The 14,611-nt window shown below is 35.5% G+C and overlaps 1 protein-coding gene across 3 annotated transcripts in view; it reads left to right on the forward strand.

Annotated features, from left to right (window-relative positions):
- Rabep1 (rabaptin, RAB GTPase binding effector protein 1) overlaps positions 1-14,611 on the forward strand; it is a 113,509-nt gene that overhangs the window by 87,417 nt on the left and 11,481 nt on the right. For all 3 annotated transcript variants that reach the window (XM_046424999.2, XM_046425001.2, XM_046425000.2), the window contains exons 11-13: positions 10-126; positions 7,172-7,270; positions 12,337-12,477. In XM_046424999.2, the coding sequence (XP_046280955.1) occupies positions 10-126; positions 7,172-7,270; positions 12,337-12,477 (357 nt within the window). The remainder of the gene's footprint in view (positions 1-9; positions 127-7,171; positions 7,271-12,336; positions 12,478-14,611) is intronic.

Here is a 14,611-nt window from a genome sequence, read left to right on the forward strand (position 1 = left end):
ATTACACAGGTGAAAAAACTGCAGGTGATGCTAAGGCAAGCTAATGACCAGCTGGAGAAGACAATGAAAGATAAACAGGAGCTGGAAGACTTCATTAAGCAGAGCACTGAGGACTCAAGCCATCAGGTAAATGGGGGTTTTAGATTGTAACCCATAGGAATGACAGGGTAAAAATATAGTCATCTTTCTTTCTTTTTTTTTTTTTTTTCTTTTGGTACCGGGGATTGAACTCAGGGGCACTTGACCACTGAGCCACATCCCCAGCCTTATTTTGTATTTTATTTAGAGACAGGGTCTCGCTGAGTTGCTTAGCATCACTAAGCTGCTGAGGCTAGTTTTGAACTTGTAATCCTCCTGCCTCAGCCTCACAAGCTGCTGGGATTAAGGTGTGTGCCACTGTGCCCAGCTAGTTATGTTTCTTTTGCCCTTAATAATCAGTTAACATCAGGGGGCTCTGATTCTCCTTCTCCCCTTTGTTAGTTATTATTTGTTTATGCTGGGGATTGAACCTAGGGGTTCTGTACTACTGAGCTACATCCCCAGCCCTCCGCCTTTTTTTTTTTTTTTTTTTTTTTTTGCCAAATTTAGAGACAAGGTCTCACTAATTTGCCACGGCTGACCTCAAACATTTGATCCTCCTGCTTCCACCTTAGAATAGATGGAATTAAAAGTGTACAGCACTGTGCCCAGCTTTTTATTATTATGATTTTTAGATAAAACATTCGTATAAATAATCCAATAACTATATCAAGCATATCACAAATAACATCTTTGTAACCATCCCTTCGATCAAGTTGAACATTAGCCAGTATCCCAGAAGCCTTCACTTAAGCCCCATCACTTACAGCCTCCTACACAGAAGTAACTATTGTCCTAACACCATTAGTTTTGTCCATTTTCTGATTTTTAAAAAGAGACATAGTAGGTATTCTTTTGCATTTGTCTTCCTTCACTTGGCAGGGTATGAAAGTACTGCCTTGATGGATGTAGTGGTTATTTTAATTTTTGATACCGGGGATTAAACTCGGGGGCACTTAACCACTGAGCCACACCCCCAGCCCTTTTTAAAAAATATTTTATTGTTTAGAGACAGGGTCTCGCTGAATTGCTTAGGGCCTCACTAAGTTGCTGAGGCTGGCTTTGAACTCATGATCCTCATGTCTCAGCCTCCTGAGCTGCTAGGAGTATAAGTATATGCCACTGTGCCTGGTGGATTTTCAATGTCATGTGTTGTACTATTGAGTGGATATACCATAGTTTATCTGTACTAATGTTGATGGACATTTTAGTTGTTTCCAGTTCTGGGATATCATGAATAATGTTACTTTGAAATTTCTGTATAGGGTTTGGTGAACATGTTTCTTTTAGGTCTATATCTAGGAGAAAGAATATCTGGTTCAAAATGCTCAAAATAGCCAGACACAGTGGTGGATGCTGGTAATTCCAGCTACTCAGGAGGAAGGAGGATTAAAAGTTCAAGGCCAGCCTTGGCAATTTAGCCAAACCTTGTCTCAAAAAAGAGAGAGAAGAGGGAAAAAAAAAAAAAAAAGCTGGGAATATAGCTCAATGGTAGAGTATCTCTGGGCTTAGTTTCTAGTACTGCAAATAAAAAAGGTCAAAATATGTATATTCACCTTTAGTAGATAAAAATACCTGTGTCTTTTCCAAAGTGGTTATACCAGTTTATACTCCCACCAGTGATGTATGAGAAGAACCCAAGGTCTTGAAAAACTTCATCTTATTACTTTAATTATAGTCATTTTGGTGGATGTGTAATGAATGATATTTCATTGTGGCTTAGTTTGCATTTCTTTGATGACCACTGAAATTATTTAGCATTTTTTACATTTATTGGTTGTTGGATATTGTGTGTGTGCATATACACTTACGAGAGAGAGAGAGAGAGAGAGAGAATCCTGCTCTTTTTTCATCTTTTTTGTTGGTTCTTGATTTGCTTGGTGCTTGTTATATGATCTCATCAGAGCCTTTTGATTATATTTGCTGCATACATTTTCTACTCAGTAGCTTATGTCTTAAATAGTACTCTGATGTGTAGAAGTTTTTCTTTTTAATATACTCAGATTTATTGATCTTTATGGTTATTGATTTTTGTCCTTTTCTTAAGCTGTTGATGGACCTTTATCTAATTTATTTATTTATATTGTGGTATTGAGTATTGAACCCAGTGCCTCACACATGCTAGGCAAGTGCTCTACCACTGAGCCAAAACCCCAGCCCTGTCCTGATTTTTAAAATAATCTTCTCTTATACTGTAATTATGAAGATATTTTCATATTTAGCTTAATAGAAGTTGCATTGAATGAAGTTGTTTATGTTTATATAAAAAATTTATATGGAATTGGTTTATACATACATGCCACTATCTATTTGATGTAGGTATGGGTAAAATTTTATTTTTTCACATATATAGCCAAGGGAACTGGGATGTAGTATGTACTTAGTATCTTGTATAAAGATGGGTTCAATCTCCATAGCTACAGGTAAATAAACAAAAATAAAAAATAATTTAGGTAGTCAGTTTGTGTACTGTGTTGTGAAAATATCATCTTTTCCCCATTGCCCTGCAAGGTCATCTTTATCATTTATCAAGTGTATATATGTGTGGGTTAATTTCACGACTTTGTTCCATTGGTCTGTTTTTATGCCAAATTGTATACTGATTTATAATAAAATTTTATTTAGTTCTTTTTTTTTTGAGAGAGCTATCTTTTCATTCATTTCAAAGCATTTACTTTTACCTCATGAAGCTTAGTTATAATAGCCATTTCAATACCTTTGATAATCTAACTTGGATCATTATGGTTTGGCATCTGTTGATTTTCTTTCCTCTTGAGCATTGGTCACATTTTTCTTGTTCTTTCTGTGTCAAATTTATTTATAGTGTCTTGGGAATTAGGAATATTTTATTATGAGACTCTGGGTTCTGTTAAAATCCTTTGGATAATGTTGATGGTTTTGTATTGTTTTGTTATAGGAGGTAGTCAACATGATTGGATTCAGTGCCCAAGTTCTCTCTTTTACTTATTTATTTTAATTTTTATTTGTTCTTTTTAGTTATACTTGATAGTAGAATATATTGACATACATATATGAAGTATAACTTACCATTTTTGTCATTGTACATCATATGAGTTACATTGGTTATATATTTGTATATGAACATAGGAAAATTATGTCCAGTTCATTTTACTGTCTCTCCTATTCCCATCTTCCCTTCCTTCCCATTCATTCACCCCTTTCTATTCCAGTGAACTTCTACTCCCCACTCCCTTACTGTGAGTTAGCATTCACATATCAGAGAGAACATTTGGCCTTTGGTTTTGGGGGGATTGGTTTACTTTGCTTAGCATGATAGTCTCCAGTTCCATCTGTTTACTGGCAAATGCCATAATTTCATTCTTCTTTATGGCTGAGTAATCTTCCATTGTGTATATATATTACATTTTCTTTATCCACTCATTTGTTGAAGGGCAACTAAGTTGGTTCCATAACTTAGCTGCCGTGAATTTAGTTGCTATAAACATTGATGTGGCTGTGTCACTGTGGTATGCATATTTTAAGTCCTTTGGGTGTATGCCAAGGAGTGGGATAATTGGATCAAATGGTGGTTTCATTCCAAGCTTTCTGAGGAATCTCCATACTGCTTTCCAGGGTGGTTGCACCAATTTGCAGTTCCATCAGCATTGTATAAGTGTACTTTTCCCCTGACATTCTGGCCAACATTTATTTTTACTTATATTCTTGATAATTGCCATCTGGTTGGAGTGAGGTGAAATATCAGTTAGTTTTAATTTCAAGTTCTCTTTTAATTTGTTTGAATTGGTAGTTTCTCTAATGCCTGTTCAGTTTTCCAAAGTCTTTGTTATGCTGCTTTGGGTCTGGTCTTCTGTGCCAACTCACAGGTGAGTATAGGACCATTGCTGGTTCATATTCATAATTTGGGGATCCTTTTTCTAGTTCTCATCTCTCTAAGATTATCCCCATGCTGTGTGGCTCACAGAGAGCCTGTTCTTGGCATCCTGGCCAGAAAGTATTATCTCCTATCCTGCTGCAGTTCACAGTTAGGACTGCATTCAGATTGATGCAGTGAGAAAGTGGGGTAAAAAGAGCAAGTAAACAGGAAACTCTTCTGTATAAATTGCTTTTTCTGGTTTTGATTTTTTTTTTTCTTCTTAATCTTTCTACTTTTGCCTCTTTTTCATGGTCCTCAGTAGTGGCTTTTTATATTTTTATCCATAGTTTTTAGTTGTAATCAGTGAAAGTAAGGTCTTAATGGCAGAGTCCATCTCAGACAGCACCAGAAGTCTTGATTCTCTCACATTTAGTTTCTCAGAGGTAACTTTTTCTTTCTACTTTCTTGCAAGATGGACACTTTTGCCAGTGTTAGAATTTTAATTACTTATACTATTTTCTTAAGCACTTTGAGATTATTATTCCATTGCTTCTGGCTTCCATGTTTCTGGTGAAAAGCCAGCTATTGGTCTTATTTTGGCTTCTTTAAAGCTAAAATGCTATTTTAAAGATGTTCATTTTGTCTTGTTTTTCATTGTTTTACTTAGCTACACCTGGGTATATTTTTCCTGTTTGGGTTTCACAGTGTTTCTTGGATCTCCAAGTTGATGTCTTATAGCATAACTGGAAAATTCCCAGCCATTATCTCTCCTTAAGAGCTCATTTTTTTGTTGAACAGTATACAAAGTGAAGTTCACAAATCTCAAGTGTATAGTTTGATGAATTTTAACATGTGAAAGATATTACCAGGATCATCATCTAGATCAAGATTCAGATCATTTCTCATACACCTCATGCCCTTTCTTGGTCAGTAAATACTCCACCTACCTGCATATAGAGGTGGCCATTGTTATGAATTTTGACACTGTTTCAGTTATTTCTTGTTTTTGAACTTCATATAATTGGAATTGTATAGTGTATAGCCTTTAGTGTCTTGTTTCTTTGCTCTTAATCATGTATCTTCATCCATATTCTCTGTGTTAGCAGTTATTTTTAATACTTTGAATATTATATTGATAAAACTGAGGGACTTTGGGTTTTTTCTGATTTTTGGTGTCAAGTTTTCTATGAATATTCTTGTACATGTTTTTTGGTACACATGTGGGCTCGTTTCTGTTGAATACATCCAGAATTTAGGAGTAAAATTACAAGGTTATTGCATAGGCTTATTTTTCAGCTCTACTAGATATTTCCATTAGCTGTTATTTCTTTAAATGTTTATATACATATTAGACTTTCTCATTTCATCCATGCACCTTTTAACTTCTATATTTTCCATTGTATTACCTTTGTTTTTTTCAAATGTATTGTTTTTAGTGCACTAATTTTTTCTTCAAATGGATCTTTTCTGTAAACCCATCCTTTAAATTTATCATTTGAGTAATTTGTTTTTTTCAATGTATTATTTTCCATTTGGTTACTCTTCATTAGTTCTCTGGCAGTTCCAAATTTTGTCTTTTCAGTCTTTAAATAAGTTTCTAATAATTTACATATCTGGTATTGTAGACCTGTTTCTTTTGTCTGTTTTTAAGTATATTTCTTCTGTAGTTACATTTGAGTGCTGCATATTGTAAGTTGAAAAGTTATTGAAATAATAATAAAGCCTACGATGATGTCATTTTCCTTATGAGGGGGAGGCCTCGTGGTATTCAAAGTGCTGAATCACTTTAATCTAGTTACAGGAATTGGGATTATATATAGTCTTTTTTTTTTTAAACTTTGAGACAAGGTTTTGCTGAGTTGCTTAGGGCCTTGCTAAGTTGCTGAGGCTGGCTTTGAACTTGCAATCCTCCTGCCTCAGCCTCCCAAACCACTGAGATTACAGGCATGCATCACTGTGCCTGGCTTATATATATAGTTATGAAGGTTAGATTATTTAAAATTGTTCCCTTTCCCTAGGATGTGGGCCTCTGGGAACCCAACCCAAGTGTGGGATGTTAACCCCGGGGGTCCCTTTGCTTGATGTGTTCTGGGCTCTTCACTTTTGCTACCCTATCCTGGGGTTTTTAAACATCCTACTCAGCTTCTGAGTGTCATGTCTATTTCTTCTGAAGTAGGTACATGCTTCTAGAGAACTATTTCAGATACTATACTCTCCACATGTCCTCAGCCTGGTCCTTAGCTCTGAGATTTTTTTTTTTCTTTGTTAGTTTTCCAGTGTCTTCAAGTAATATAATTTATAATTTCATACAGTTTTTCTGATTCTCAGGTAGGTTAGTTGGTTCATATTATACTTTTTAAGTCATCAAAGTCCCTAAGAACATTAAAACTAATTCAAAGGTGTTAATTCAGTGATGTTAATTGTGTAGGTATTGCCCTTCAGTATTCCATCTTAGAAGATTGTAGCTAGTTCAGAAAAGATTAATTTTTTTTTCTTTGAAATGCCACCTTTTGTGTGTGGAGACAGCTCCAATTTTTTATTGATTTTTTTTTTTAAAAAATTTAGTCTTTTTTTTTTTGTCTTTTTTAAAAATTTTTATTTTTTTATTGATTTTTTTAAAAATAAGTGACAGTGGAATGCCTTACAATTCTTATTATACATATATAGCAAAAATTTTTCATATCTCTGGTTGTATATAAAGTATGCTGACACCAATTCATGTCTTCATACATGTACTTTGTGTAATGATGTCCATCACATTCCACCATCCTTGCTAACCCCCTTCCCTTTCCCTCCCACCCCTCTGCCTTATCTAGAGTTTGTCTATTCCTCCCATGCTCCCGCTCCCTACCCCACTATGAATCAGACTCCTTATATCAGAGAAAACATTCAGCATTTGTTTTTTTGGGATTGGCTAACTTCACTTAGCATTATCTTCCCCAATGCCATCCATTTACCTGCAAATGCCATGAAAAAATTTTGGTCTTTTAAAAACTGTTATCTGTCACTAGTTCACTTGGTTTCACATCTGTCTAGAAAGCCATATAATGCTGTTTGGTCATGGCAGCACCTTGGGTTATCTGAAAGGTTGGTACTTTATATACAACACATGAGCATGTGTCTGTTAAAAGGAGAGATGGTCACCACGGACCAGTAAAATATTCATTCTGAACCCAGAATAATAAGAAGATGGCACTGTTAATTTCAGAATAATTAATTTGCTAACTGTATATTTTTCATGTATGCATTTTGTTTAAGATCTCTGCACTTGTCCTAAGAGCCCAAGCATCAGAAATCTTACTTGAAGAGTTGCAGCAGGGCTTTTCCCAGGCAAAGAGGGATGTTCAAGAACAGATGGTAAGTCAATATTTTAAATACGTGTTACATACATTTATTCCTTGTCCATTTTTAAATCATCCGACGTGACTTTATCACCCTGTTCAAAGTGGTTACTGTTATGTTCTACAGAGCCTATGGGATGAAAGTAGTAGACAAAATCCTGCAAAGACATCTTTCTTTTTTTTAACCAACCTCACCCTTCTCCTCAATCTCTCATCTTTATTTAACACAATTTATTTTTCTGATTTTGGAAACTTAAACACAATGAAGTGTGGATCAATGTTTAATTTTTCAATTCCAAATACAAGCTAAAAAATTGAAATCTCTCATGAGTTTTAGTTGATACAGCTTTTTGAATAGTCATTATGCTTTTCCTGGACAGCTAATTTACTTTGAATAACTTCAGTAATTTTGTGGGGATTATGAAAAAAATATATATTGTGCCTATTGTGGATTAGGGGAACTTTCTGAAGGCCATCAATTCTGAAAGGGATGAAAGCAGAGAGCTTTAAGAACAAGGGTTGGCTGGAGCCTTTGCAAAGTAGTTCCCAAGCTCAGGCCTCCTTCATCACAAGCCTGGCTATATTTGCCTCATGCATCCTTTTTCTCAAAGTTGGAACCCTGCATCTGGTAGCCTGAGTAAATTATGGCAGAGTTGGTCCTGCTGGTATGACCATACAAAGCTGCTTCTTACTCAGTTCATCTAGGGCTGACAATTTTTTTTGGTGCATAATTATACATAATAGTGGGATTCAGTTACATATTCATACATGCATTGGCCAGTATTTCTCCAGTCCCTCTGTTCCTTCCTTTACTCTACTGGTCTCCCTTAGATTTTCATGAGACCCCTGCTCCCCACTTTCTTTTCCTTTTTAGTTTCAGGCATGACTGATTAAAAAAAAAAGGACAGAAACAAAAGTCTGTATGTGGAATGGTAATGATTTGTTTTTGATTGGCATTCAGCCATTGTCTGGAATGCACTTGGAGCAGATCCCTGAGTCCTGGCCCTCTTGGCTGGGAAGACCCATCCTAATCATTGACTGGAGAGTTCAAATTGATTCTCAGATCAGAGAACACAAAATAACAATCAAATAAATGATGACAAGGTTTCCTGCTGTGGTCCCCTTGCACCTTCTTCTTTCTTGTCTTTTGGAGGCCCTCTTCCTTTGCAGACACTTTTCAGGTTGATTCCACTTTAAACAAGTGTGTTGCAGGATGACATTGGAGAATTGTTGGAATTAAGGTTGAGGTCTTGTTAACTCCAATCTTTTTATCATTTTCTCAAAATTAGCACGAATAGTTCTTATGCTGAGAGAAAAGCTCAATCTGTCAGACCACTGCAGAGTGACTATAGTGGACTTAGGAATCTTAATATTTTCCCCTAACATTTTATTTTGAAAAATTTCAAACCTGCAGGGAAGTTTATGGAATCAACTCCTGAGATACCTTCATGTTAGTACACCAGTTGCTAATCTTTTGCTACTTCAGTGCATTTGCTGTATCATTTGTGCTTATGTATGTTGTGGTTTGTTTCTGCTACTTATTTGGAATTGAGTCATAGACATCATGATACTCGTAAATTCTCAATATTCCTAAGATGTTCTACGTGACCATAATACTTATTATATTCTTTTTTTTTTTTTTGGTGGTACTGGAGATTGAACCCAGGGCCTTGTGCATGTAAGGCAAGCACTCTACCAACTGAGCTATATCCCAGCCCTCATTACATTCTCAAAGTTTATCTAATTGTCCCTAATATTTCTTGATTTTTTTTTTTTTTTTTTTTTTTTTTTTGGTGTGGTGGTTGTGACTTTTTTTTTCTTTTCTTTTTTTTTTGGTTCAGGAACCAATCAAGGATCTCATTGCATTTTAAAAAAATATTTATTTTTTAGTTGTAGTTGGACACAGTACCTTTATTTTTTATTTTTTTTAATTCAGTGTCGATTATCGAACCCAGGGCCTTGAACGTGCTAGGTGAGCACTCTACCGCTGAGCCACAACCCCAGCCCCTACATATTGCATTTTGTTATAATGTTACTTTAGTCTCCTTTAATCTAGAACAGACCTCCCCCTTTTCATGACCTTAATGTTTTTGAAGAGTCCAGTCCAGTTGCCTTGTAGAATGTTTTAAGCTAATTGTCTTGCAGAATGTATTTCTATCTGCTCCCATACATAATTATTTCAGTTTGTGTTTGACTTATTCTGATTTTTTCCTCATGATTAAGTTTAAGTCAGACATTTGGGCAAGAATATTACCTAAGTTTATAACATCATGAGGCACATAACGATGAGTAGTTCCATTATTAGTGATGTTAAATATGATTAATTGGTTAAGGTGGAGATAAAATAATTTCAGGCTGCATCAGTATTGCTATTAACAGTTAACTTTTGGGCTGGGGATGTGGCTCAAGTGGTAGCGCGCTCGCCTGGCATGCGTGCAGCCCGGGTTTGATCCTCAGCACCACATACACATAAAGATGTTGTGTCCGCCAAAAACTGAAAAATAAATATTAAAAAATTCTTTCCAAAAAAACCAGTTAACTTACCAAGTAAAATTCAACATTTCTTTGTAGTTGTTTCTCCCCTTAGAATGTATACAAGGTAAAGGATTCCAGTTTGGGTACTGTGTTCAGAAGTTACATGAGTTGAATTTTCTTTTTGGTTATATTATCAATTTGATACATAGTTTGTTTTGTACTTTGTTTTGTATCTTTGTTTCTGTTTGTACTACATTTTCATATGTCCACTTTTCTTTCTTGATTACTTTTTTTTTAAAAAAATATGTAGCCTGGTTAAATGTGTATACTCTTCTCTTTCCTATCCTGCCGCAGTCCGGCTGCAGCAAAATAACCGGGGGGTGACGAGCAACTTGTGTAGATTGATACAGCAGGAGTGGGAGCCGTTTATTGTAGGACAGGAGGGGTACATATGCATTCCACATAGCTTATCTTAATTAACATAAACTAGATACAGCAGTCAACCAATAAGGAATCTCCACACTTAATGGCTCGATGGAGCCACCTCACAAACCACTCCCCCTGGCAAAATGCCAGGTACCATCCTGACTTGTTTACAGACTCTAACACTATCCCTTTTACCCAATTTCTTTTTTAAAAAATATTTTTTTAATATTTATTTTTTAGTTGTAGTTGGACACAATACCTTTATTTTATTTATTTTTATGTGGTGCTGAGGATCAAACCCAGGGCCTTGCACGTGCTGAGCGAGCACTTTACCGCTGAGCCACAACCCCAGCCCCTTTCACCCAATTTCTATCTGCTCCCATACATAATCATTTCAGTTTGTGTTTGACTTATTCTTCTGTTTAAAAAAAATTTTTTTTTTGGTACTGGGGATTGAACCCAGGGTGTTTAATCATAGAGCTACATCTCCAGCCCCCATTTTTTTTTTAAACATGCCAACCGCACACAACTATTTTTTTTTTTTAATAAAAGGGAGAGAGGAAGAAACACTCATTTTCTTCTTTTTCTTTTTTCATACTCAAAAGGTAGTAGGATGCTAATATTTAGTTATAAATGAATGGAAAATGATCATAAAACACAGCTGATTGTAGCCTAAAGAAAATAAGAGCCAGGACTGGAGGAAGAGTGCTTGCCTAGCATGTGTGAAGCACTGGGTTCATTCCTCAGTACCACATAAAAATAAAATAAAGGTATTGTGTCCACCTACAACTAAAAACTAAATATTTAAAATAAAAAAAAAATAAAATAAGAGCCGGTGGAGCTTAACCAAAATTTGTCAATGATTTTGACTGCCTATCTGCAGCTCATTCATCACCTCCTCTTCCTTCCCCTAATTAGGTACCCCTTTGTCCTTTTATTGCTCAGTATAGTTTTTGTTACAGCACTTGCTTTGGTATACTTGTCTTTCTCTACTTGACTTTTAGCTTTTTCAGAGCAAAGTCTCTCTCTCTCTCTCTTTTGTCTTTACATTCCCTGTGGGCAGAAAAACATCTACCACAGAGTAGTAGCTGCTGAATAAATATTAGATGAGTGAGTAATCTACATTATGTATGCCCTTATGGCAAATGACTTAGTATTAAAAATTAGCAGAAATGAAATACTTTTGTAGTACAATAACTTCTACTCAAATTAGCTAGAATAACTTTTATATTTGTACAAATTAATATGAAATATCTAAAATTATTTTACACTTGAGCAAGTGGAAGAATATAAGCATATTCTGTTGTAAGAATGAGCTTCTCAAGGGCCATGTTAACTGAGCTTAGATCCTCTTGATGGCTTGCAGCATTGGGACTGCTGGGACATTCACAGTGATCCTAGATTTGAACAGACATGCATGTAATGGAAGAGGAAGACACTGCTTTTTATTTTGCTACACTTCCTGTTGAATACATGCCCTAAGGACAGGAGTTGTCTTAGAGGACATCTCCATTTGATGCGGTCTTTTTCTTCTCTTTCTACTCCTGGATATTGAACCCGGAGGTGCTTAACCACTGAGCCACATTCCCAGTCCTTTTCAGATTTTTAATATTTGAGACAGGGTCTCACTAAGTTGCTTAGTGCCTCTTAAATCTTTTACCTCAGCCCCCAAAGCTGCTGGGGTTGCAAGTATACGCCACTGTGTCCAGCTCTCAGTCCTTTTTATTCTTTATTTTGAGACAGAATATTGCTAAGATATCTAGTCTTGAACTTGTGATTCTCCTGCTTCTGCCTCCCAAGTAGTTTGGATTATAGGCCTGTTCTGCTACGCACCTCCATATAGGCCTTGATTCTATTGGTAACTTCCATTGAGCTGGAGATCGTGGTCTTCTATAGCCCAGAGATGGGGGCAGGGGGAAAACCTCATTATTTTTGAGATATTGATAGAAATATGGAAGAATGAGCTTAGTTCTTTGTCTCATTGCCCATCTCCTTGTTGAATACAAAAGCTGCAATCAGAAAAAAAAATTCTTGAGTTGCTCTTTCTAAGTCTTGCCGAGCTTTATTACACACCCCTCCATCCTCAAATCTCATTGGGTTTGGCCTTATTTTTCTCTGGTCTGGCTATCACTAGACCAGAATTACTTTTCTGGCTGTGATTAGTATCTATTTCTATTTCAGGCAGTGCTGATGCAGTCACGGGAACAAGTTTCAGAAGAGCTGCTGAGGTTACAGAAAGACAATGACAGTCTCCAGGGAAAGCATAGCTTACATGTGTCCTTGCAGCAAGCAGAAGACTTCATCCTCCCAGACACGATAGAGGTTAGTGTATTTCCTGTGTGATCCAAAATGTAAACAAGTGTGTTTTTTGAAATGGCTATAAATTCTTTTTTAAAACAACTTTATTGAGATATAATTCATTTACTAAACAATTTAATCTTTTTAAAGTATACAATTCAGTGTTTTCTAGTATATTCATAAATAAGTGTAGCCACTATGACAGTCACTCTTAGAACATTTTTCACCTAAAAACAAACATACATAAAAAAACAACAAACTCTTACCCTTTAGCCATCACTCCTGTTCCCCCTCTACCCCAACATCAACCAACTACTAATTTACCTTCTATCTCTATAGATTGCCTATTCTGGCCTTTCATGTGAATGGAATCATATCACATTCCATAGTATTTTGGGTCTGACTTCTTTCATTGGGCAGCACTATTTATTTCTTCAGTGATTGAATAAAACTCCATTGTATGGATGTTTTATCTGTTGATGGACATTTGGGTTGTTTCCATTTGGGGACTGTTACAAATAATGCTGCATAAACATCCACATGCAGAGTTTGGTATGGCCATGTTTTCATCTCTCTGGGTATATACCTTGTAGTGGAATTGCTAGGTTATGTGGGAACTCTGTTTAAATCATTGGAATCTAATTAAACTGTTTTCTAAAGCGGTGGCACAGAACTATCTTGTCTTCCCATCATCAGTGTGTAAAAGCTTGGATTCCTCCACATCCTTGCCAACACTTCTTGTTATTTTTGATTATAGCCATCCTAATGAGTTTGAGATGGTAATTCATTGTGGTTTTCATTTGCATTTCCCTAATGACCAGTGGTAATGAACATCTCTTCATGTGCTTATTGGCCTTTTGTATATCTTCCCTAGATACATGTTTATTTAGATCCTTTGTTAATTTAAAAATCAGATTATTTGTCTTTTTCTTAACTGAGTCATAAGAGTTCTTTATATTATTTAGAATAAGTCCTGTATGAGATACAATTTGCAAATGTTTTCTTCCATTTGAGGGGTTGTCTTTTTTGACTTTCTTGGTGGTATCGTTTGAAGCACAAAATATTTTAATTTTAATGAAGTCCAGTTTGTCTATTCTTTTCTACTGTTCCTTGTGCTTTTGGGGTCATGTGTAAGAATCTTTTGCCAAATTCAAGATCTGTGTAGTTATTCAGAACTAGATAGAGAGAATGCCAGAAATTAAAATTTAAATTAAATTAAAAACAGTCACCACATTGGCTCCTTATATTTATTTTTTTTCTAGCTCTGAAAGGTCAAATTACACCCATCATCTTTCTGTTCATAAAGAAAATACTTTGGGGTCACTTATATTCTTCTGTGGTTGGGTGAATCTGGGCTATAAAATCAGTTTCCTTTGGAAATTTGTCCCCTTAACTTGATCCTACTTTTATACCCTTTTCTTTTTTTTTTATTTTTACTTTTATTTCTAGATGTTTGTTAGATGAGCACTCTACCACTGAGCCACAACCCCAGCCTAATTATTTCTAGAGTTTGAACATATAAAAATTATCTTCTTAGACTAAACCTATTAAACCCTATAAGCAGTACAGGTGAAGATGAGATTTCTTAGAGCAATTTCAAAGTGAAGCAGAAAAATATTGTTTGTAAGGTCCCTTTTTCTTTTGTATTTTAAATTATAATTGTTTAAAAAATGTATTTAAAAATCAAACATTAAATAAATTTATAGTTTTGTGTGTTTCCCTTAAACCTGTTCTGTAGATTCAACCTCTACAATATGGACCTCATTCTTTTTTCTTATGCACATCTTAACATTATTGTTATTTTTTACTTTTATTTGATGATTTATATTCAATTGTTTATCTTGCCTTTAGCCACATGCAGTCATGCAGTCACCTCCCACAGCTTGTGTCTAGTTCAGGTTCCTGGCTTTCATAGGAGAGCCTTCCTCCTTGCTCATCAGAAGGTATTGGAAACCTGGGTGCTTTGCTATTAGCTTAAAATCACTATACTATCACCTGCTGTCTATAGAAAATTATAGTTGCTATACTTTTCTCTTTTGGTCAGAAAGACTTCTCTGTTCTGTATTCTCTACAGACTTTTTATTTCTAGATTTTAAAGGTTATCTAAAAATACCAGTTTTTACTTTACAGTTGCTTTAGGATATAACTGGAAATATTT

Source organism: Marmota monax, unplaced genomic scaffold (genome assembly GCF_021218885.2).
Source record: "Marmota monax isolate L192 unplaced genomic scaffold, Marmota_monax_Labrador192_F-V1.1 WCK01_AAM20220418_F8-fsc00218, whole genome shotgun sequence".
NCBI lineage: Eukaryota > Metazoa > Chordata > Mammalia > Rodentia > Sciuridae > Marmota > Marmota monax.